The sequence below is a fragment of the Schistocerca serialis genome, chromosome 8, assembly GCF_023864345.2.
Source record: "Schistocerca serialis cubense isolate TAMUIC-IGC-003099 chromosome 8, iqSchSeri2.2, whole genome shotgun sequence".
NCBI classification, from domain to species: Eukaryota; Metazoa; Arthropoda; class Insecta; order Orthoptera; family Acrididae; genus Schistocerca; species Schistocerca serialis.
Window position 1 is genome coordinate 82,832,152 of NC_064645.1, and position 25,702 is coordinate 82,857,853.

The 25,702-nt window shown below is 40.4% G+C and overlaps 1 protein-coding gene across 5 annotated transcripts in view; it reads left to right on the plus strand.

Annotated features, from left to right (window-relative positions):
* LOC126416221 (suppressor of cytokine signaling 2-like) overlaps positions 1-17,421 on the plus strand; it is a 307,587-nt gene extending 290,166 nt beyond the window's left edge. For all 5 annotated transcript variants that reach the window (XM_050083823.1, XM_050083822.1, XM_050083819.1 and 2 more), the window contains 3 exons: positions 7,384-7,779; positions 11,960-12,329; positions 14,341-17,421. In XM_050083823.1, the coding sequence (XP_049939780.1) occupies positions 7,408-7,779; positions 11,960-12,329; positions 14,341-14,552 (954 nt within the window). In that variant the 5' untranslated portion in view covers positions 7,384-7,407 and the 3' untranslated portion in view covers positions 14,553-17,421. The remainder of the gene's footprint in view (positions 1-7,383; positions 7,780-11,959; positions 12,330-14,340) is intronic.
* Positions 17,422-25,702: the final 8,281 nt, after the last annotated feature.

Consider the following 25,702-nt stretch of genomic DNA (forward strand, 5'->3'; position numbering starts at 1 on the left):
CTGACAATTTTCATTGCCGTTTCGTAGCGTATATTCTTAAGATACAAGATGATAGCAACTGTGTAGAGATTGATCATTGCTGGTTTCATTGCAGTGTTTTATGCTTATTTCTTTATGTCTGCTGTGTTTCCTGTTAGAAGCGTTCTTCGCGGTAGTGGCAGCGGGAAGCTATATTCTCGGTAAGAAGTTGCGACATACAGTTCTCGCGAGGTAGTGTTCTCGGTAGCGCTGGTTTCTAGATCTCAGAAATAGTAGCGGGAGTTTACACCGTTGCCGACGATATCTACGCCGTCGTGTCTCTTTTAATACAGGTCTCTGGGCTAGCATGTCTCTCGTCAGAGCCCATGTCATGCTAATGCTGGTAATTGGCCTTACGTTCCGTACCTCACGATGCTTCTGACCGGTGAGGAATGCAGACAGACCTCGCAGCTGCGAAAGGAAAGCACTCCAAAAGCTACTTCCACTTATCGTTGAACAACTCCCTTTTCTCACTCAGCTTCACTACTGTACGACAGCTGCATTAGTGAATATCATTTCTGGGTATGCAGAACTCCGGCGGAAATGAGGATTATTCTCGATTCTCAGTTGCCAGTTGTGTCGGCATCAGCATCATGCAAAACTGACGCCCAGAAGTGGATCTTCATTTTGTCTTATTCTTGTATGCCACTGTGGCATCACTGTTGTCTTTATCACCATTCCAAAACATTTTCTGACCGCCAGAAATTCCTTTACACCTAAAGCGCTCAGAAATTGTACGTCTGTGGCGCTGTGCAAATCTCGTTTCTGTTGTTGAAGGTTCTGGTCATTGTTGCTGCGTTTGCCGTACAGTTAAAATTTTTCTTGTTGAGATAAGAGATAGAAAACACTTCGTTTTATAGTTTACTATAGCATTGGGAAGCAAGTTCTTTGGAAACGAAGTACTTGAAAGGCGACTTATTTAACTCACCTCACTATCAATATTGCGTACTATATTTTTTACAAGTCGCTTTTGAATGTCATTTACTTGCTAGTGAGTGCCCAGGGGATGAGGGAGGAAAGAACATTTACGGCTTCTGTTATAAATCGAGAATTCTACATTATACATATGCAAGGCTATTTTGGTTCAATAGAATTAAGGCGCCGATGTTGTTCACGTACAATTTGAGTTCTTTGTTTTACAGGGATCATTTGTGATTTCATATATGTCTAGTGTTGTATGCACTATTGCGTTCACAGAGCAACGTTCATGATCTCGGCAGTTAGTGCGTGTGGTTACCCCTAGCTTTCTACATTAATACGGCGGAACTAACTAGGCAATACAGACGCAGTGAAAGTGACTTCTCTCCTCCATCCGCCCCCTCTTTCCCCCCTCCTGTATTTCTCGGGTGTCAGTCTGGTAGCGGGGCGGCTACGCCATTCAGTCGGCAGATATTGTTTAGTGATGAACTACCGTGCCTGCCTTCCTCGGCATTGGCGTATAAGTTAAGCAGACGCGACACTTTCACCCATTGTTGGGGATAAGGCTACATACGTCTCATATCCCATGCTAGGTGTATCAGTCTAAGTCAGTTCTGAGGTCGATACGGTTTCAATGAATCACGTCGTTGATAAGCCAAGAGTACATGATGAAATAAAATGAAATGTTTATATGGAATGATGAAACATGTAGATACCATTCATCTGAAACGTATTCTGTAAAATTTCGCGAGCAGATAATCTCAATCTCTTTTGTTTTTAGGTAATTACGTGCACTATCTGCTTTCTTACGTTGAAGGTTAATTACTGAGCGTTCAGAGACGTATTGGCGTTTTGTATTCTGCTTCGCCGCACTAATAGGCACGCGAACATTCTCGTCGACACTTGCGTCTCCACTGATGTGATGGCCGTCGTACTGTGTGTCGTGGAACCACCTCCTCGTACTCGATTTCCCGCATTCCGGGAGAAAGATTCAAGTTGGTCGTTACCATTGTGTAGCACAGTTGCGCATTTTGTGTAGCCTCAAACAAGAATCCAATCGCCAGCGCTAAGGTCTTTTTTAGTCTGTTTCCCACAACAGCCTAGATACCAATGGATCAGGGCAGGGGTAACAGTTTTGTTCTCATCTAACAGAAGCGGCCAACTGGGTGTATGAATATACCATGAAATATGGTAATTATTATATTGCACTGAAGTTGCCTGAGGCGAAAACGGGACTAAGCCCATTATTTGCCTAAACCAACTAATGAAAAACGTAGACCCATAAGTCCAGTGGAGTATGCAATAATCGTTAATGTGGAAAGCCCATTATTTGCCTAAACCAACTAATGAAAAACGTAGACCCATAAGTCCAGTGGAGTATGCAATAATCGTTAATGTGGAATGTGGATTCGAATCCACGCGAACGCCAGCAAACAGCATCCGGTTGCGCTCGATTCTCTGGTGCTCACCCGTGATGTGCTGGTTGCCGATCTTTCAGTGAACCATCAAAGTAAGTTCGCGTGCTGTCCACTTCGGCGCTCGCAGTACAGAGAAGACTCGTTTGCCGTTTAGCGGCCGCTCCAGTCTTTATTATTATCAATTTTTTTAATTAAGCGTGAGTTGCGTGCGCGGTGAAGTGCTAAGGGGAGAATGTAATGTTGCTAATTTACGGATATCGTAAGTGCTTATGTGATACTAGATATCCACAGCACAAAGTGCCGGGAAAAATTGTTCGATACACCGGGTGGAAACGGGGTGAAAAGGCACAGGCTTTTGTATGTTTTTATTAAGATGGAACAGCGCAGTAAACCTCGTTGAAAGTAAACAAGCAGGAATATCTGTCCACTATGCTGATTAATTAAAATAAAAAATACGCGAAAGATCTGATCATCTCGTGACTTCCGCCCAAGGATGCTGTAGCAGCTATACAACGTACCACTGTTATTTTAGAGAGCTTTTGATGCGGTGAGTGAGCAAATAAGAAGAGTTTTTTCCTTGATCATGCTACCTTCTATCCCACAAAGTGTATGCTTTGTTTCTACATTACATTAAACGTACTTTATTGACATACTCGTGATAAGTCCTTCGCATGTCACTGCAGCCGACAGGGACTGTGAGATTATAGAAGCTGTTAAAACGCGAAGCAGTTACCAACGTCAACCGCCTCCAGTTGCTAAGAAACTAACCTTTGTTGGGGCGAGGTTACTCATCTGTGATTAATGTCCTTTTAAATTTCCTCCTCGGCTGCATTGAGAAGTCAGCTAATGCAGTAATCTGACCGTACTGTGATTGCGTTATCGAACCTACGCGAAACCTCAACCGGACATACCATTCTCCCCAATGGCAGCGATCGTCAAGGTTACTGCGCGGATCGTAGTGGAATTATTTCCATGACGAACATTATTCCCGTCCAGTGAGGTCAATATTCTTGCCCTAACGCGCAATTTACATCGATCTTGCAAATTAGCATATGTTACGATTACTGCAAGAAAAGGAGTCACGAACTTAGTTTTTAACGTTTGTTCTCAACCAGTACAAAGAATTTAATTTATGAAACTGGCCTTCCCTTCGGCTGATCAAATTAAGAGTGGTAACACGTCCGTAGAATACAAGCGCTGACGACATCGAAAACCTGTACAACCAACAAAATTGTGACATAGATTGACAGTGCCGTGCTCAATGATCACCGATTGAAAGTTTGCAGACTCGCTGATACTGCAAAGATGTCCACTATATTTCACACGAAAATGCCGAAGCTTTCCGCTCGTCTGAAACTGCATCAATCTACGGTAAAGTCATTTGAGTGAACATTGTTCAAAATAATTTAGACTTGTTCTGACGGTGTGTCACGGATCGTCGAAGGGCCCTAGTCAAAACGGTTCCATCAGATGTTTGCAGTTCGTGGTCTTGCGGTAGCGTTCTCGCTTCCCGCGCACGGGGTCCTGGGTTCGACACTCGGCGGGATCAGGGATTTTCTCTCTCTCGTGATGACTGGGTGTTGTGTGTTCTTCATCATCATTGACTCGCAAGTCACCGAAGTGGTGCCAAAGGACTTGCAATACGGCGGCCGAACTTCCCCGCATGGGGCCCCGTACAACAATGCCATAGATCGTTTCGTTTCATTTTAAAAGAGAGACCTATGGGTACTAGTTCTTGGACTCACAGATAATTCCCAAAGAGCGGGGCACATGCAGCGAATTTTTCTTTTTAAATATATACACCATTGTCGGTGTCGACTGTCAAAAGTCGCCAATTGCTGTTTTTGCATTTGGCCATTGTGAAGTGGAACACTATGGAAAATGTATGTTCCGCTAGACATGGCCCAAGAAATCAAGCGATTACATTTTAGCCGCAAGTCCACAGGACTGAAGGGCTAAAAGGTTAGAGATTCACATCAGATGAAAAGATCGAGGTTGAGAGAACCGATCTGTTACTGGGTAATGGTACTGGCACTTAGGAGAGTCGTTGAAATTCGATGCATGTAATTTGAAGACTATAAATATGCATTATCAATTAAGTCTGTGCATAGCACTGCTAGCAATACGCCATCATTAGTAACAATGTTCTCTGTGACTCGCGTGTTTTCGAATACAACTAACAAAGGGACCGCCGCCGATTTCGTCCACATTTTTTGTATATGCAGGGACTGGCCAGAAATGAAAGCGAAGGAATTGGGAACTCCACATGGCCAAGAGTTTAGGAGAAATAGCAGTTTCGGTGCAAGGCTTGAGCTATTTGCGTTGTGTTGCGTTGCGCAGCCGAAGAGTACAGAACGATAATCCGAGTGTCGTGACGTCGGTTCCCTACGCGGAAACCAAATTTTATTTATTTTCAGGTTTTACATTATTTATACTGCAAATAAACCGAAATAATACTCAATGTATTGTATTTATTAATATTTTCATAAAAGGCGTGGGAAGGAAAGGCATAGGTGAATTTCGATTCAAATATAAATTTCCAGGAAGGTATGTGAGGCGTACACGAAAGCTTCGTACGTAAAATTAGATTCTTTTATTGCTTTACGGTTCATGAGCTATATATGGTGGGACAACATTCATCGTAACAACAGGGAGGGTGTGCAGACTTTGAGGGCTGCTCGGAGGTCAAAATGAAACTAGCGGAGTATTAAGTCCTGTGCGCTTTAATTACATTCACTTCCGGGAAAGCTATGTGCAGAGTCCTCGTGGACGCTGTAACTACACTTCCTTCTAGGAAATTATTTGCAATCCGGAATTTTCTTTTGCTTTTCTTTTACATTCCTTTGATGAAGATATAAATAAATTTAATACATTGGGCAATATTTCGGTTTGTTTGCTGTGTAATTAATGCTAAAATTGAACATAAAAATAAAAACTCGCAGAGAGACTCGGACTAACCATGCACTCTGCCCGCTGCGCCAAGTGCAACCTTGGAACCAATTTGTTCTAAACGCTCGGCCATCTGGAGCTACCGAGCACTGCAATACCATAAATGTGGGGCGAAATCGGCTGTGACGAGTAGGGGCGTCCTCTTGTGATATTTTCAAGGACGACACGTTTTTACGCGCTACATCTGCTGGAGTTTAATTTGAACTGTACCAAAAGACAAAATCACTCGCCGCCACGCACAGAACAACACTATTTCCGATCATTTTCGTTAAACGTGGAGAATTAGATGCTGCTGACATTTTCGGTCCTTTTACGAAATCTAAACACGGTCATTATTCTGCACTGTAAGTGCAGATTTGATTCGCCTGTGCAGAAGACGAACGTTTTGTGGCCAAATGAAGGTGAGAAAAACAGATATGACGCATTGCAATATCGGTGTAGTCCCTAAAAATCACGTCTTAAAACGACAATTCACACGCTGACCATTCCACCAATCCCCGTGGGCCCCCCCCCCCCCCCCCACCTCTCCCGCTTCGTCTCCTAGAAGAGCGGCTTGCCTGCCCGACACGTTCGTGTTCATAGCCTAGCGGCCTCGGGCGTCTTGCTACGGTTCGCGCGTCTACCCCCCGTCGGAGGGTCGGGTTCTCCCTGGGGCAAGGGTGTGTGTGTGTGTGTGTGTTGCCCTTAGCGTAAGTTAGTTTGAGTTAGATCAAGTAGTGTGTAAGCCTGGGACTGATGATCTCAGCAGTTTAGTCCCATAGGAACTTGCCACCAAATTTCCAGAGTTTCACCTTCATGTGGGTGATTTTTGAGTGGTCGAGTCGGCGGTCCAGGTGCGTCGACTCCACCGAGCATCGCTATCTGCCAGCCCCGTTACACTCCGTCCTTTTCCCTTCTGCTTCTAACAACCCTACCACAACAAAGGTCAAAAATTAATTATGATTTGTAGTGTTGCTCACGCTGCTAAATATTGCATTTTCGGGCAACATCAAAGTTATATTACGTGGCAGGTGTCATTAGAGCACAGTTAATAAAGTCGTTTCATGAAATAATGGATAAACTAGGCACTCATCTTTTCGTTTCCCACGCTGGTCTCGTTGTGAACTCGTGGCTCAATCGTCGAAAATCTAGGTAGTGATGATTCCGAGCTCGGATGCAAAGAGGCCTAGGTGTTATTCAGCGATATTCAAAAGTTTTATAGACGTGTTTCATAAACCATTCTTGAAGATTAAACTTTTGCAAGTTATCACAATGGCGATGTAAAAAAGTAATCAGCACTCCGAATTTAAGTTACACTTCTTTTTTATTACTTTTGTTGCAATATCACGCAACTCACAAAACATCACTTCACAATATAAAACATACTTGAAAATATCTTCCTCACTGTTAAAGTTCACATTTCATAAAGTCCGCCGTGGTGGCCGAGCGGTTCTAGGCGCTGCAGTCTGGAACCGCGCGACCGCTACGGTCGCAGGTTCGAATCCTGCCTCGGGCATGCATGTGTGTGATGTCCTTAGGTTAGTTAGGTTTAAGTAGTTCTAAGTTCTAGGGGACTGATGAGCTCAGAAGTTAAGTCCCACACTGCTCAGAGCCACATTTCATAAACTGACTACAATTTGCGTCTTTTCAACATGACGACCGAGTCTTGACTCTCTAATAACCGCTCACGCGCCCAAAATCAAGAGTTACAAGTACGTCAAAAATCATAGTGACAAAAGAAAGAATTCACTTAAAAATAATATCAGTGCAATATAAACATACCGATGTATATGAGTACCTCTACATTAATGAAATCAAATCTGAATATTGTCACAGAAATATGTTAACTATTGTACAGAAACACAGTAAAATATTGCTGGTATCGAGAGGTTGAGGTGAGGTGCCGTAATGGTTACGTAATTCAAGTGCCATTACATGCTCGAGTGGGGGAGGGGGGGGGGGGGCATGTGTCGGTCTGTGAATGGGCGGCTTTAGTGCCGCAACGCGTTTGGACTCGAGATGATGTGTCGTGTTACTAGAGTAAAAGTAGGATTAAGCTCCGCCTGCCGGATACTGAGGGTGCGCTGTGTGGTGTGTGCAGGTGCGGCCGCGCTGGAATGGCGCGATGCTGACGAGCTGCCCCAACTGCCAGCAGCTGCTGGAGCTGCCGCCGGCGCCGCTGTGCCAGCACCAGCAGTCGCGCGCGCTCGCAGCCATGGCCGGGGGCGGGCTCGTGTCGGTGGCGCCCCCGGCCGTCTTCCTGCAGCCCGCCCCCGCGGCGCCGCCCCCGGCCGCCGCCGCCGCCTCCAAGGACTCGTCGTCCTCGCCCTCCTGCTCCCCGCAGCCGTCACCGTCGGTGCCGCTGACGTTCGCGTGGACGCCGCTGCCCTGGGCGCCGCCCATCCCCGTGGTGGTCGCAGCCGCCGCCCCCGTGCTGCCGCCCGCCCCCGCGCCGCCGGCTGCCACCGCCCTGCCCGCGGCGCCGCGACCCTCCACGGTAAGTTACTCCTACGAGTATACTAGTCAATACGCCATTTCTCACATGTTGTTGTTGTTGTGGTCTTCAGTCCTGAGACTGGTTTGATGCTGCTCTCCGTGCTACTCTATCCTGTGCAAGCTTCTTCATCTCCCAGTACCTACTGCAACCTACATCCTTCTGAATGTGCTTAGTGTATTCACCTCTTGGTCTCCCTCTACAATTTTTACCTTCCATGCTGCCCTCCACTACTAAATTGGTGATCCCTTGATGCCTCAGAACATCCCCTACCAACCGATCCCTTCTTCTAGTCAAGTTGTGCCACAAGTTCCTCTTCTCCCCAATTCTATTCAGTACCTCCTCATTAGTTATGTGATCTACTCATCTAATCTTCAGCATTCTTCTCTAGCACCACATTTCGAAAGCTTCTATTCTCTTCTTGTCTAAACTATTTATCGTCCATGTTTCACTTCCATTCATGGCTACACTCCATACAAATACTTTCAGAAACGACTTCCTGACACTTAAATCTATACTCGATGGTAACAAATTTTTCTTCTTCAGAAACGCTTTCCTTGTCATTGCTAGTCTACATTTCATATCCTCTCTATTTCGACCATCATCAGTTATTTTGCCCCCCAAATAGCAAAACTCCTTTAACTACTTTAAGTGTCTCATTTCCTAATCTAATTCCCTCAGCATCACCCGACTTAATTCGACTACATTCCATTATCCTCGTTTTGCTTTTGTTGATGTTCATCTTATACCCTCCTTTCAAGACACTGGCCATTCCGTTCAACTGCTCTTCCAAGTCCTTTGCTGTCTCTGACAGAATTACAATGTCATCGGCGAACCTCTAAGTTTTTATTTCTTCTCCATGGATTTTAATACCTACTAACTTTTCTTTTGTTTTCTTTATTGCTTTGCTCAATATACAGATTGAATAACATCGGGGATACCCCACTTTTTCTGCAATCGACTCAGCCTCACGTGGCCAAACAAGAGGCGGCTTATACAGATATCTAATCAATGAGAGAACATTAGATGTTCGATTTTCTTCGCACTTATAGAGTTTGAAGCTCGGTGACTAGGAATCAGTTTTCTAAAACAGAAGGACGCAATTTTCACAAAACTTGAAAAAAATTTCCCTCAGAAGATCAAGTTTTTCCAAGCACTACTAACAAGGGAACCTCCCCATCGCACCCCCTCGGATTTGGTTATAAGTTGGCACAGTGGATAGGCCTTGAAAAACTGAACACAGATCAATCGAGAAAACAGGAAAAAGTGTGGAACTATGAAAAAAAAGCAAGATATACAAACTGAGTAGTACACGCGGAAGATAGGCAACATCAAGGAACGTCTGGAGCGCCGTCGTCTCGTGGTTAGCGTGAGCAGCTGCGGAACGAGAGGTCCTTGGTTCAAGTCTTCCCTCAAGTGAAAAGTTTACTTTCTTTATTTTCGCAAAGTTCTGCTCTGTCCGTTCGTTCATTGGCGTCTCTGTTCACTGTAAACCGTGCAATTAGTAGATGAAAGGACGTGCTTCTCCAATGGGAACCGAAAACATTTGATCGCAAGATCATAGGTCAACCAATTCCTCCACAGGAAAACACCGTCTAATATATTCTATACGACACCGCTGACGGCATGTGCGTCACATGACAGGAATATGTTGTCGACCCACCTAACTTGTACACTTGGCGAATGGGTAAAAAGATTCTTCTGCCTTGCCCGATTTAGGTTTTCTTGTGGATGTGATAATCATTCGCAAAAAGTGTTTAGGTGTAGCGTCCCCATACTACGGCGCAGTTACCTCGCATCGGACGGACGGACGGACGGACAGATAATAATTATCAGAAAATAAAAAATTAAGCCATTCACTCGGGGGAAGACTTGAATCAATGACCTCTCGTTCCGCAGCTGTTCACGCTAACCACGGAACCACGGTGCTCCTGAGCCCACACTCTCCTTGATGTTGCCTATCTTGCGCATGGACTACCCAGATTGTATATTTTGCTTATTTTTTCATAGTTCCACACAATTTCTTTGTTTTCTCGATTGATCTGTGTTCAGTTTTTCAAGGCCTATCCACTGTGCCAACTTATAACTAAATCTGAGTGGGATGCGATGGGGAGGGTCCCTTGTAAGTACAAAACTGTTCGAAGTTACATATACAGCAGCCTGTAGGTCAGTGTTTAGTTTGCCGGCACGGTAGCTCAGCGTGTTCGGTCAGAGGGTAACGTGCCCTCTGTAATAAAAAAACTGAGTTAACAGATCAACAACGAACTTAAATGGATGTCTTACGACGTCCGTCCCGAGCAGATGGAACGAACTAAAGCGAACAAAATGAAAATAAAAAAAAAAAAAAAAAAAATAGTTTGCGGTAACGTCACTGGTTGAGATCTCTTTACTGTCAACCTTTCGTTTGCGTTTAATAAAATTCTGTAATTTCTTACCAAATCAGAATGTTCATTAATTAATATTGAATCATAACTTTCTAATAAAAATTACTTCATTTTGTTTTTAATTAGTATCACATAAAACCATCAGTATGTGCACTAAATTAAAATTTAGAAAATGGTGCGGAATATCAAACAGAAATTTATTTTTAAAGAGTTTCAGTGATTTACCTGCCCATGTGGGTTTTATGCAACCCGCAACGACTCCAGAAACCACTTGTGAGATTTTTGTATTCTTTCGCTCATTACATGCAAACTATTACTCCTAGTGAAAAAATGAATAGAACCTTTTTGAAGGAAATTTAATGCAGTTGTATTTTTTACTGGGCTATGTTTTCGCCAGAGGCTGTAGTTTTCGAATTATTCAAGAAAAATGTGCAAAAGTCACCTTCAAACAAGAGAATATGAAAAGTTTGGTTTTTGAAGGCATAGTGTACAGCATAAAACCCATAGGTAGTGGCAACTGAATCGCCCTGTGTATTGAATCTCTCCAGATTTTATTTTCTATTTGAAATTTCGCAACATTTTTCAAAAATTTTAATTTAGTATGAATACTCACATGTTTATTGATTACTAATTAAAAACAAATGACATAATTTTTATTAGAAAAATATAATTGATTATTTCGTCATGTAACCATAATGCATTATGCAAATCTCTATCAGCTTTTAATTTATTTTAATACGCCTAGTAATTAGAAATGTCTTATACCTATCACTGCTTGGAAATCGCCTAATCTTCAAAGGCAATTTTTTCAAGTTTTATGAGAAATGCGCAATACTCCATTCAGAAACTGGTGCCCAGGCATTGTGCTTTAAATCCTCTGAGTATGAAGGAAATGAAAGAGGGCACAGCAGTCTTTAAGGCCCCCTTGTAAGTCATAACGCCCACAGTATTTAATAATGTGAAGTGGATTTTTTTGTAACGCTTGTAAAAAAGGGAATACACTGAGGTGAAAAAAGTCGTGGGATAGCGATATGCACAAATACAGATGATGGGCGCGTGCACGCGCGCACCTTCCCACCCACCCACCCACCCACCCACCCACACACACACACACACACACACACACACACACACACACACACACACATTGGTATCATATCTATAATTTCATAGGTGTCGTACCAAATAACGAACATCTGTCATTTAATCAGTTTCACTCTTCGACCACTACAATCACTTGCTTAAATGAGTTTGTAAAACTTCTTAAAAAACTGCAGCACAATCTCAGTGCTGGGCCTGGCCCATTTCCCTGTATGTATATAATTGATATATGTGAAATAATATAATAGACTTTATATGATTTTGTACATGTTTGACTGCATGAGGTGGTACACTGGTTAGCACATTGGACTCGCATTCAGGAGGATGATGGTTGAAACCTGCATCTCGCCATCCTGATTTAGATTTGCCGGATTTCCCTAAATCACTTCAGGCAAATTCCAGGATGGTTCCTTTGACAAGGCACGGCCAATTTCCTTCCCTGATCAGATGGGACTAATGAGCTCGCTTGGCCCCGTCCCCCAATCAGCCAACCTACCAACCATACTTGTTGTGACTGAGAAGGAACTATACTTAAAATTGATAGAATAGTAAAAATTACAGCTTTCATAAAGTAATTTAGATTTATATATTTATGCTGCAAACAGTAAAATGGACTATGAAACACGAATGTGCAATACAGTTGCAAATTGTGACGAGATACATTATATCGCCTTACACATTATTGCCTATTATTGCAGGTTCAGCAGCCATCATCAGATGTGGACCTGGTCCGCCTGGCTGCTACACAGGCAGCACTGCGTGCCTCAGGCTGGTACTACGAGGGTCTGTCGTGGCAGCAGTCAGCAGAGCTGCTGCGTGCCTCAGAGCCCGGGACGTTCCTAGTACGCGACTCGTCAGATGCTCGATTCCTCTTCTCGCTGAGTGTGCAAACAGAGCGCGGCCCGACATCAGTCCGACTGCACTATGTCGCAGGCCAATTTCGGCTCGATTCCGAGGCACGACTCACTGCCAGCATGCCACTCTTCAACTGCGTCGTTGCATTGGTCGAGCATTACGTTGCCGAGACGCAGAGGCGGGCCTCCTCCCAGCACCGAGATTGTGCTGCAGGTATGTGGAGAAGAAACTGCAGGTTCTCAAGAAATAAATTGGATACAAGTTGTCCAAGTCACCATATTTATTGGTACATCAACTCTTTTGTTCTCTCTTTGTATCACTTCCTTATTATGTAACTGTTAGTAATTAATTTTAAGGCTCAACCTGCCTTTCTTAAGTAATTGCAATATGGCAAGCTGTAAATGTGGCCCTGTGCCATGTGGAAGATTTGAGCACATTCTATTTGTGTGACAGTGGGCTGTCATTCTGTGACAATCATTGTAAAGATCTTATACGAAAAGAAAGGGGTTTACATTCAAGATTGCCAACACTATCATATTGTGTAGGGATATTTGCCTTGTGGTTATAAGTACAATGAGAAATCAGCTGGTCTGAGTCCTGATCGTAACTTGGCCCTAGGATTTTGTCTTCTCCACTTACCAGGACTTTTACACTCTGGTAACAGTGCACTGTAGCTTGGATTTCAAGATCACAGTATAGGTCTGCGCATAAATGTAAGTGGAGAAATTTCTCAGTTCAAGGGGAGGCGGTGACATAACATGGCTATTCTTCCATTGATTTAAAACAATGGAAAATCCAGGATGAAATAATGACAGTAATATGGAAAGGATTGTTACTCATCATTTAGAGGAGACATTGTGTTGCAGACAATACACACATAACCACTGTCTCTGGGTACTGAGGCCAGACTGCATATACACCTGCCACAGTGGCCAAAGACAGTGGTCCCATGTGTATGAGTTATGCTTGTATGAATGTGAGGGTGTGTTTTCTGCTTTAGAAGAAGGTCTTGAGGCCAAAAGCTCCAATGTATTGCAGTCTTTTTGTTGTGCCCCTCTGCAACTCAACACATTCTTTGATTTAAGCATTTTTCTTTTTCCCATACAAAGATATTAAAAAGATGGTTATCAATTTCTAGCAAAAGCCTATACTGTTGTAAACTAGTATATCTGTACCTATACATGCAGAGCTACTCTTACCTTGCCTAGTTATTGTTCTTGGATTACATTTACAAGATGTCTCAGTTTTTGATAATCAATGTCAACAGTGATGGTTACACCTTGGGGAAGCAATTTGTAGTTCACTAGACTGTGGATGCACGCAGGTCTTTGTAAGAGAGTTGTTGCTTCATTTGGGCTCAATAATTCATTTCTTTTCCTTATCTTGGCATAAAGACAGCATTTGTTGTCACCAGTAATATACAGGATGGGAATGGTCAATGTTGTTCATGAGCCAGCTGATACGAGCAAGCAGAGATGCATAAATGGTCACCTGCTGATTTTTGTGGTATTGTCTTAGAGCACGTGGTACCCATACATCTGATTTTTTACCTTTCCCACTGAATGATGCAAATGTCGCACGATGGTACAATGAACATAGTTCATCACAACTGCCAATTCTCTAGTACACTGATGTGGATCATTGTGGATTAATGTGTTTAAATGATCTTCATCAAACTCTGAAGATGCTCCTGAGCATAGAGAGCCACTAACATCAAAAATGATGCTTCTTAAAATGAGAAAACCATGCTCTTGCCATGTTGTGTCCAATGGCATTACCCCCTTACATGGTGCAGATGTCTCTGGCTGCCTCTGCTGCTGTCAACTCTCTACTGAAATCGAACAGAACATATTGGAAATGTTCCAATTTCTCGATTAGGCACTCCATTTTCTAGTATCCACAGCTCCACTCACTATCTCTGAACAAATGACAGAATGATAATATGTAAACTTGAATAACAACAGTGAACTACAAATAATGATAATTGATAAATAAAATCATAGCAACCAGAATACCAACATTCAAAACAAAAATGCTATGATCTTATGCCAAAACTAATATTTTCAAATACTTCTGGAAATGAATTAGAATGGTAAAGGAAATTTGACCTGTCGAATTCTTTACAAAATGTTGATAAATGTAAGGCAGCAAAATATTGATAGCATTTAACTTGCGCACACCAGAGGAAGGCACTAATATTAATTAATATTCTTTTGTTTCACAGGAGGCAAAGAGCAGGTGTGGGTGGATGCGCATGGCCAGATGTATTCACCAATTGTACTGACTCGTCCACTCTATCGACAAGGGCACCCACCAAGTTTGCAGCACTGTGCCAGGCTGGCTGTGAATCGTGTACTAAATGGACGACGCCCCACACATCTCCCATTGCCATTAACATTAAAGGAATATCTCAGCGAATACCCTTACAAACATTGATGCATCAGAACAAGAAGCTGGTTGCAATCTTCTGTGAAGATTTATCCAGAACTTCAGTTATATGGGAGCAATTTTGTTATTGAAAAATTATGTAGAATAGAGATGAACTGTCAGTCTTTTCAAAAAGGACACATAAATATTTATGACTATGTATCTTCCAAAATTCTGCTGTTCACAAAAGAGGATATTGATTGTGTATGTGCCAGTGTGGTCTCACTCTAAAAGTAATGTTATAATTGCTATTTGTCAGACTTATACTTATAAAAGAATCTATGAATCAGAATTCTCATTTCTAGTAATGTCAGAACTGAAATTACAACTTTATTCCACAAAACTCTTGAATTTTTATTTCCTAGCAGTACTAATCAACACACTTGAGTTCTCTGCATTATTTCTCTTAAGATTATTTGTAGTGCACCTGTGGTGGATAATAATATGATCAGTGATAATCAAATCTTAAAAGTGTGACTTACTTCTTACGGAAAAGCAAATGAGATGAAACTGTTTGCTGCACAAAGTGAGCCTCTAAATTAAAAGTGGACAGTTCTAAACAACATTAAAAGCCAACATCCAGTTGAATAGAAAGCCTGTACAGAATCTTTCTCATATTGTTGAGAGTTCTGTTCAAATTATATTACAAAAACCAGGAAAAAGTGTCCTGTCCAGACTGCAATTGGCAAGTTATGTTGTTTCTCATTGTTATGATTTTCATTTTGATGTCTGTGATGTTTGGGAAGCTTAAAGGATGTGTGTAGACAATTTATTTTTGGAAGACAACTATCTCTGATGTTTTTATTAACTGAAACCTTAACACCATCGGTTTTGGTACTTCATTTGCAAGGTAAAAATAGTAATTCTTTTGGATACTGTTCTTATTTGCACATGACAAAATTGTGTAACAAAACTCTGCTGATTAATGATTTTTTGTGTGCACTGGTATTGTGTTCCTGAAAGACAATTATTGCATGTATAAATTTTGTAAAGTTCATCCTGGAGCAAGCAAGATTGGTCTCATAAGACAGTTGTTTTATGTAAGAAAGTTGTTCTTTGCTCTGCAGGATGGAGAAGAATATCGTAATGGTGATAGACACAGGCATATGCAAGCTGTTCCGTTCTCCTTTAGCTGCAACAGGCAAACCACATGTATAACAGGAGAGCACCAAGTTATGCACTACTCAAAACAGTTTCACTTATTTTGTACTAAAATAAACAAAGTTACAGCATAATCAAATGAAGCATGTGCCTTTTAAAAAGGGGAGCATAGTACTTTGTTGTGCGTAAGAGAGAGAGTGTCAGACAATGTGTCTAACATACTCTGGGCAAATAAAACATAGAATTAAGCATAAACTGTACTTGGCTATACTATTTTCCTGTAGAAAGAATGTGAAAGAATAAGAAAAGAGAACCCTGAAGAGCATTTGCATCTCCAGTAGTTCGAAAATGCAGTGTTGACCTTTCAGGCACAAACTTCATTTTTTTGGACTGTACTATACAGTTACACAGATGTATAGTGTCATAAACAAAAAGAACCATATCAGATACAGTAAGCAACTGAGGTTCCTATACATCTGTAATAGTTTTATGGAACTAAAAAGCAGAAAATGTGAAACAGATGATAAACATGCACAAATGTTTCATTGGCCATCACTTGATTTGTACCAGTTGTATTCATTCAATATAATGAGTTGTAAACAGCATATATAATATGATTTGTTCACAAAGGTGCCTCCTGTATGATAGTGTATGCTGGAATTCTACAATTCTGACACAGTATTAAACCTCATGTTCTTTGCAATAGTATTGAGTTTTTGTTTTAAAAAAAAACCATAGTGGCAGGTACAAAATGAAGTTGTCATAAATAATTAAATAGTAGTGTCAGGCAAACGTATTTGTTCCCATGATTTGCTTACTCGCAAGAGTAGAATCAAAGTGTCTGCTGGATAAAAAGACTCAAGATGTAAGTTCCTAATAGGAACCATAATGGGCTTCCAGTCATTCTTGGTCATGTCAAAATATTATAATATATGTACACCATACAAAAAGCATCTAATGTAATATGAATCAGTTGACAATATTATTTGGTGATTAATTTCACATTTTTCAGGTATAAAATGAAAATGGTTTTGTAATTCATATATATTGTAATGGGTCTGGATTATCTGTTTGTTTCTTTTAAGAAAAATGTAAATATTTTCTAACAGACATGCAGTGTTTCTCTGATTTATAAACTGAAACAATACCTAAATGTACTGTTGCACCCACATCATATATTTGTTGTTTGACATGTACACTTTTATTAGTGAAATTTTTAACTTACTTTCAGACATCTAAATAGAGGGTGTGCTGCAGTTTATAACTTGGTATGTTATGCTGATTATCTTTTCTGATAAACATAATATATAACTTAAGCAACCCTCAGCAGTGTGAGTAGGTTGCCTGTATGATGAAGAATGTCTAGCCCATCAAATGAAAAAAGGCAGGAAGATACCCCCACCATTGTCACACTTCATGAGTTACTACATCAAATTTTATTACCTAGTCATGTTGCTATAAATTTGACAGCATTCAAATAAATTTATCATTACAGTTCAGTTAAGATATTTGAGGTGACTGATATTGTTGGGTATGTTATTGTTTTTCTCCCACTGATATGTCTGTTAGAAAATTCAATCGTCAATTCCCAGACCTTAATGTGAAGCGAAGGAACCATTTCAGCTCATGTATTCTACCAGTGTATTTCAGCTTATGTTGCTACCACCTCAAAGAACATATTAGTCCTCATTTGTATGATAGTTCATTGCCATTAATTCACACAAATTTGATGTCTTTCAATTTATGCCTGTTTGATTATATAAATTATTATACTATTTATTCAGCTCATAGTGTTGTTATTTACCTTATGTTCCCATATGCTATGTTTATTGATGATCATAAAAGTACAAGTATTCTGTCACAGTATCTTCCTTTGTAATTATCAAAATTTGAAAACGTATTAATGGTTCGCACAGCCAAGTAGTGCTCAAAAAAGGATGTGCTTGCAGCCTGATTGTATGTGGATCTAATATATTGTTTAGGGCTTCCAAAAAATCCACTCATATCTATTAAAGGAAAACTGGTGTCACAAATGAATGGCATGAAGGATACTAATACAAAGTTGCTCTGCTGATAATGACAAGAATAGTATAACACTGATTTCATTAATTTTGAACTTTCCAAAATGTGCTGACAAAGGTTTGTTCATACATCCAGGGCTGCTTCAAGGATATTTTTCCACACAAGTGAAGTATCATTTGACATCGTCCCCCTCAGTTCCTTGGACATCTAATCATTGTCTCATGGCAGAAACATAATAATACCCCTCCAAAGCTGAATGGCAGTGTTAAACCTGTGGATTTTAGTTTGATTACTGGTAACAACACCGTTTTACACTGACACACCCATCACTGAAATGGCATCAGATGAAAATATTTACTACAAGCTGTGAGCAACACAGGATTCATTATGTATTTTTCTTTTAAACATTGTAATAACTTTGTTATATATACAGGCTGGATCACAATTAACAGCAAAAGCAGACATGGGTAAAAATATGTGACAAAAGATGCAAGGAAGTTCAGTAAACATGGGTCCACAGTCAAACCTTTTATGAGGTAATTTCAAATATTTGTTTATGAGCCCACTGGATTTAGTACGAAATAGTATCCTATTTATGACAAATGTTTTGAAATGTATTCACTTAGCTCCCCTTCTATTTATGTTCAGATCCCATCCATGGCCTACCTTACTTGCACAATGGCGTGATATGGTGTATGCACATGATGGGGCATAGATATGTTTTTCTGCTGATATAAGATGAATTCTAAATCACCTATATAGTCCAAGATAGATATCAAGGTTGGTCTCAGAGCTCATCTGAACTTAGTCCTCAAGGTTTTCCTGCCTTAGGTCATCTCAAACGCGAGTGCACAGCACTTCAGTTGAATTACGGAGCACCAAATTGTGTAGTCTTGTCAAGATTTATGAAGTGATCTGTTTTTTGTTTGGAAGAATTCATAACTCGCAGCAGAGACGAGCAGTAGGCATCCAAATGCAAGGATGACACATGGAACATTACCTGTAACTGGCACGAGTCTGCTGTAAATTGTAACATGTAATGTGCTGAAGTAGTATAATATTTCTTGTTAAGATGGGTCTTGGGTGTGCTATGTGTCTACTTAGATGGGCACTTAATGAAAAATGTTATCATTACAAATACATTTATACCAATTAGGACATTATTTGTTATTGAATTCAGTGGTGGACTGTAATCACACATTTGAATCAGTTTTTGCTACTAATTGCAGCACACCCCATATGCAAACTTTGCACTTGAGCACCTCAGGCTGCCCAAGTGGCCATTTGTGTCATTTTGCCTTAAAGTAACCCTGCATAAATCAGTACTTTTTGCTCAAACAGTAGTCATACATTCTAGGATGGAGTGCTTGTCGTGGCAGTCACAATAAAATCTCAAACACTATATAAGTACTGAAATGAATCTATTGTATTCAAGTAATTTTCTTTCACTCGACATTTCAATGACAGGTATTATCATAGACAATAAAGGTGTATCACCTGAAAAGAGTTAAGTGTACATCTCTTTCCTGCACCTTAGTGAGTAGAGAATAGTTAATGTGTAGTGATACAAAGTCAGGGAAATATTATAAGCTATTGGACAGAAACCTCCTTAGGGTGTAGAAGCATCTACATATGAAGAAAGACTCTGTCCAATAGCTTATAATATCAAACAACACTCTTTCAATGAGTCTGTATGTCACTCAAAACCTCCCCTATGTGGTGTATTTGTCAATTTAAGTAATGGATGGGATAAAGGTAACTCACCAGGTAGTTGAGGTACTGAGCAGCCACTAAGCACATAAACAAGAATGAAAACATTGGTAAGCTTTTAGGCGGCATCTTTCTTCAGAGCTAACTAGTGTAGAATACATGTACACCTGTATGGCTAACACTTAAAGATTCAATTTGAGAACAATTTAATTTCTCAATAGTTCATCCTTATTCAGAAATGTACCTTACAGTGGTTGTACATCTTTGCAAATGAGTACACTCTACCACTCTACATGTTAGGCATTTCTGTTAATTCTCAGTTTTTGAGTACTACCACGCTCTATTGGAGATGAGATCTCTGCTTGCATTCCATTCTGACAAGACACAATCAGATATCTTACCCACAATAGGAGACAAGTGTGAGACAGCAGTTGTTTTATATATTTTTATGGACAGAAAATATTAACTTACACAATCAAGTAACTTATTCGTAATTAGGAGAAAAGTACATGATAGCACGCGTTCCTTCTTGTATTCTGACAGACATACAGAGAATATCAACTAATATTTGTTGCTACTGGAGACAAACTCTATTGTGCTTCTTCTCCTGCAACAGGCATAAAACTCAAGATAGTAACTGTCGCTGGATTCTTACTGGAAACTCAGCTGTCCTTCGTTGAAAGTGTGAAGATGGCTGTGGAACTGCTCCCTATGACGACTTACCTGTTCCCACTTCCTGGTAATGACCCCTTCCAACTCTAGTAGTGACAGACTTGGTCATTGTTCAATCCCGCGTCCGGCCATCCTGATTTAGTTTTTCCGTGATTTCCCTAAATCACTCCAGGCAAATGCCGGGATGGTTCCTCTGAAAGGGCACGGCCGACATCCTTCCCCATCCTTCCCTAATCCGATGAGACCGATGACCACGCTGTCTGGTCTCCTTCCCCAAACAACCAACCAGACTTGGTCATCAGTAATGGTTGCTTCTCTATTGACTTATCAGCATTCTCGATCAAGTTTATCTCATAGTGTTGCTTTTTCCTGAGTCTTCCTAAGAACCAAAATTTTTCCAGATCATTCTAGAAATTGTTGGCTGGTAATGCTCCTGCTGGGTACAATCACCTAGGCACCTCCTGGGTACTCTGAGTGTGCTGTTCTCACCACCAGTTATGGCATGGCCGCTTTCTTGCCTGCCCGACAATATCTTACAGCTCTGGCCCAGAAATCCACTTCCTGGCACCCAACTGATACTGCCTGTATGCTGTCTAAACATTACAACTTAATAAAGTTCCTTTCATTTCATAGCAACCATAACACATCTCTTGCTTCCCCGAGCTCAAATATCTTAGCACAGAATAACTGGCAAGCCAGCAGGTACCACAGAACTACCAAAACTGCCATTGTCATCCAACCTCGAAGATACACTGTGTCCTTCTGAGCCAGTGTACATGCACACACAATGACAAATTTCCAAACAGTTTGTGATTCTAACTAATTCACTAATTTAAATAATGGGTTATTCTAAATGATGGACCCATTTTCAAAAATTCAAGTACAAATTAAAAATGAACAAGGTTTATGCCAATGACAAGAGGAAGTTTCAAAGTTTTTGGTGGGCGGCGGCTGGGCAGTAATGGTTTCAGAAGTGGCCGCTAGAGTTCGTGCGGCAATATGGCTGTCAGTCCGTTTCATTGTCAGTTGTGAGTGACATGGCGACCGTGGAACACAAGGTTTTCTGCGTCCTTGAATTTGCGAAAAGTGAGTTGCAAATTGCAGTAAGCGGGCATTTCATACCAAATTCAGTATTCAATCACCAACTCACAAAAGCATTAGCTGTTGATTTAAGCAATTTAATCAGACTGGGAGTGTGTGCAAAGGAAAAAGCACAGGCTGACTGCATGTGTCAGAGGATGATATCCGACGGATTCAAGAAAGTTTTGTGTGCAGTCCCAGTAAATTTACCAATAGAGCCAGTCGAGAACTTGAAATAACCCAACCAACTGTATGGAAAGTTCTGATATGGTGTTTGTTGTACAAGCCCTATGGATTAGAACTTGTACAGGCTCTCAACACCAAAGACAAAGACAAGCATTTCGCATCTTATGGTTATGTGCTAGCAAAGACGGAGGATGACACATTTCTACAGGTGTAATTTTTAGCGATGAAGCAACGTTCCACCTTAGTGTAAAAGTCAAGAGGCAAAATGTTCGCATATGGGGTTTGGAAAATCCACATTCAGCATTGCAACACAAGAGACTCACCAAAGACCAACGTGTTCTACGACATATCCCATACAAAGGTTTGTAGGCCATTTTTCTTTGTGGAAAGAACTGTTATGGGAATAATGTACCTGGACATGTTGGAACAATGGCTGTTCCCTCAAGTTATGGAAGATTTCCAGGACTTCATTTTCCAACATGATGGAGGTGCACCCTATTGGCACCATGATGTATGAGGCTTTTTGAATGACTCCCTTCCTCTGTGCTGTATCAGTTGGAGAGGACTTGAGGACCCGGCTCTGCACTTCTGGCCACATAGATCACCTGATCTCACACGCTATGTGAAGGAAGCTCTTTACGTCCCGCCTCTAGTGACCACTCTGAACGATCTGTGGAACCGGATCACTACTGCCATGCACTCAGTAACAGCACATACGCTTTTGCATGTGTGGGATGAGTTTGGCTATGGTGTCGGTGTTTGCCGTGCAGCCAACAGTGGACACATTGAACATTTATAACATCTATCACTTTTCTAATTATTATATAATTGTTAAAATCTAATTAATTATAAATTATTAAATTTATTAAATTGATATCAAACATCATGAAAAAAACCTTTGGAACTTCCTCTTTTCAATGGTACAAAGCTTGTTCGTTTTGGATTTGTACTTGAATAAATACAAAGTTTTGAAAATGGGTCTGTCATTTAGAATACCGTAACTCTGTATTTTCACTGTGGCGAGCACCATTTGTCAGTTGGATGGGTGTTGAGTTAGTGAGCAACTTGCAGGGAGGGAACGGGGGGAGGATTTCCCTCTGTCTATATCGAACCACCGCCCACCCCCATCTTGCTTTGCTTTTAAATTACCCATCCCAACCAGGGCTGTTTATTTCCCACTAACTGGATATGTAAAATTTAACATTTAATTTAAATTTTTAGAGTATTAACAAACACACTATTCCTACTAACATGTTTGCTTATTAATTTTGGAAAAAGAGTTATGTATTTAACAATTTCAAATCATTCCCAACTAAATCGTTGTTTGTATGCTGTCATTGTTGCTTTCATTTACGGTCATCCGTCCGTTACATCCAAGCTGCACCACAGAGGTGCATGAGAGGCGGAGCTGAATTTCCCTTCTGCGTGCACACTGATTTGGCAACAGTGCGGCGTGGAGGAAAGCATATGGCATAAAAGCACAAAGCAGTGCAAAGTGCAAATTGAGCAATGGTACCCAGCAGACGGGATTCAACAGTCTGGCTTTGTTATCTGCGGGCTGCGTGGGTCGAGCTTAAAATCACAGGTTACCCAGTATTGCATACTCGAAAGTAATTGGTGCCTTTCGGTTGTTCTCCCTCATGGCTGCCAACCGCACACTTCCCACTTCAGTAGCATTGTTCATTAGCTGGATGCCTGCAGGCCTGTAAGAACTACCGTATTTCAGCATGGCTATCAAAGCAAAATTTCGTCCATTCTTAAGAGCAGTGCATTACCAAATACACATGTAAACACTGACAGTCAGGATACTGACAGTGATTCCAAATGAGTTAAAAGAGATGGTGAATCCAAAAAATATAATGGTAATGATGGCACTAACAAACAGAGAGAGAGAGAGAGCGAATGTTTGGTGACTGAATCCTGTGAGAAGTTTTGAGGTAGGAATGGGAGTAACAGTAGGCTTGAAATTATAATAGGAAATTGTGTTGCATCGCGTAATCAAAAGTGGCAAAAGACCAGGCTGTGGTTGTCTGTAGATGGCCAAAACTTGGTAATATGCATAGTGTATTCAGAAGCTCTTGAAGTTAAGGAGGAAAGTATGGAAAGTGTGTGTACCGATAACATGTTTTTAGCTGGTGTTTCTGCAAAAAGAATAAAAAAGTCCTCTATCATAAAATTGATGATCAAATCAAATGGCTCTGAGCACTATGGGACTTAACATCTGAGGTCATCAGTCCCCTAGAACTTAGAACTACTTAAACCTAACTAACCTAAGAACAGCACACACATCCATGCTCGAGGCAGGATTCAAACCTGCGACCGTAGCGGTCTCCCGGTTCCAGACTGAAGCGCCTAGAACCGCTCGGCCGGCCTAAATTGATGAATAAGCAGAGTAAAATCTTGTGTAACAAACAAACGAAAAGTTTGGAAAAATATGTGAGTGAAAGTGAAAGCAACATCAAGAAAAAGTGATCACAACTGCTTCGTTGCTCCAATCTGCATATTAACAGCTAAATTCAAATCATAGCCTGCAGTAATCAACCTACAAAAGTGTAATGTTTGAGCAGTAGGTAATATGCTTCATTCTGACCATGCATACCGAAATATTATGTTCATAGCAGAAGAAGTGGAAAAAATGCCTTCCTCACTTCCTTATAGAATCGGGTACAAATTTTAGCGTCATGAGGGACGAAACTACAACCAATAAAACCTGTTTAATAATGTATGTCAGTTTGTCCTTTGAAGGAGTTGCCTGCAATTACTTTTCCGATATGCTTGCATAAGGAAGTTTGACTGGAGAATACATTCTCAGTGCACTGTTAGCAGCTCTTGATAAGTTTGATATTAAATATGACGTACTAAAAAACCATCTTGTAGGTATCACAACGGAGGGTGCATCAATAATGCCTGCACATTACAAAGGCTAGTCGCTCTATTGTGTAATCATTTATGTATGGATTTAATTGTCGTGCGCTGCATGATCCACAAAATGGAACTAGCTGTGCGTGATGTTATGGATGATGTAGCAGATACACACCACATACAGGCTTTTTTTTTAGATTCCTTGTATCCTGTGTTTCTCGAAGTCCCAAAAATCAGAGACTACCACACTAGGCTGTGTTTTTCATGTACATTGGGTTGCTTCCTCATTTCTCCTTGAGGTCATAGTTTTCTTAAAATGGAATTAGTTGTGCTTTATGAGGTCCTAGAACTTGTGCAAGTATTATTCTTTATGTAGAACAGAAATTCTTCAGCCCTTAAAGTGAAACAAGAAACTGATGTAGTTGTAAAATCTCTTGAACACTGAAAATAAATGATCCGCCATGAATAGGATGATAGGACAAGAATTGGAGGAAAAGTGCACATTCAAAGAAGTATTAATTGAAGAACCATCTTGTGTGGTGAATTGTCACGAATTTCAGACGATTCAGAAGAATTTTTTTCGATCTTTGGTAGACAATATAAATAACTGCTTTGAAGACTTGGATTTCTTTCTGGATGTAATCGGATTAAATTCAGAAACAAGGTCTTCAGACGATTACGAATGTGTGTTTTATGGTGATATGTCAATTCCTTGTCTCTGCATGAAGGTGGGTTTAAATTATGTGTTGTTATTGTTAAACTTCTACAAGCATTGTAAGTTTTTAAAAAGTTATTCGGAGGTCGATATTCCATAGTTCTCCAGGACAAACTTAATTTCTTCCATTTTTTATATAAATATTTTGTAATTTAACATGGTCGAATTAAGAAGAATCATTATTTTTTCGATTAGTCTGGAAAACAGCGAAAATAAAATAAGGCATATCAAATTCAGCAGACTTATTATAATTTGTAATATCTAGTACAAAACTTCTTTTTCCTTTTAATCCAGCAAATTCAACTGTTATTAGTTCAAAGAAAGAAACTGGAATTTTAGGATTTTCAGTCTTCCTAGTTCTAATTCAAGCGAATATTCTGGTTCCTATTGAACAATAGGAACACGAATTTCCCTACTTTTTACAACAATTTTGCCTTCTTTTGGAAGTGTATTATTGTCATTATTAGTAGTCCATCGAAGAATAGAAACTTCTTCATCTTTTCTTGAACTCCAAGTAAAAATTACTGTTAAATCTGCTTCCCAAATTATTTCTTGAAAATGCATAAAAAATCCACCAAATAATTCTAATGGGTAAAGTACTTCATTTTGTTTGTTTTTAATTTTACCATTGTTAACAATATGTCCATCCATAGTTAATTCATTTGATAGAGGTGAAGTTAATAGAATAAGATTTGATGAAGAAATAAATAGATGTTCTATTCTAGATAAGTGTTGTTTCCTTTTTTAATTGGAATAACATCAAATAATTGGCATACATAATTGCGAATTAGTTAATATTCGATTTAGCATT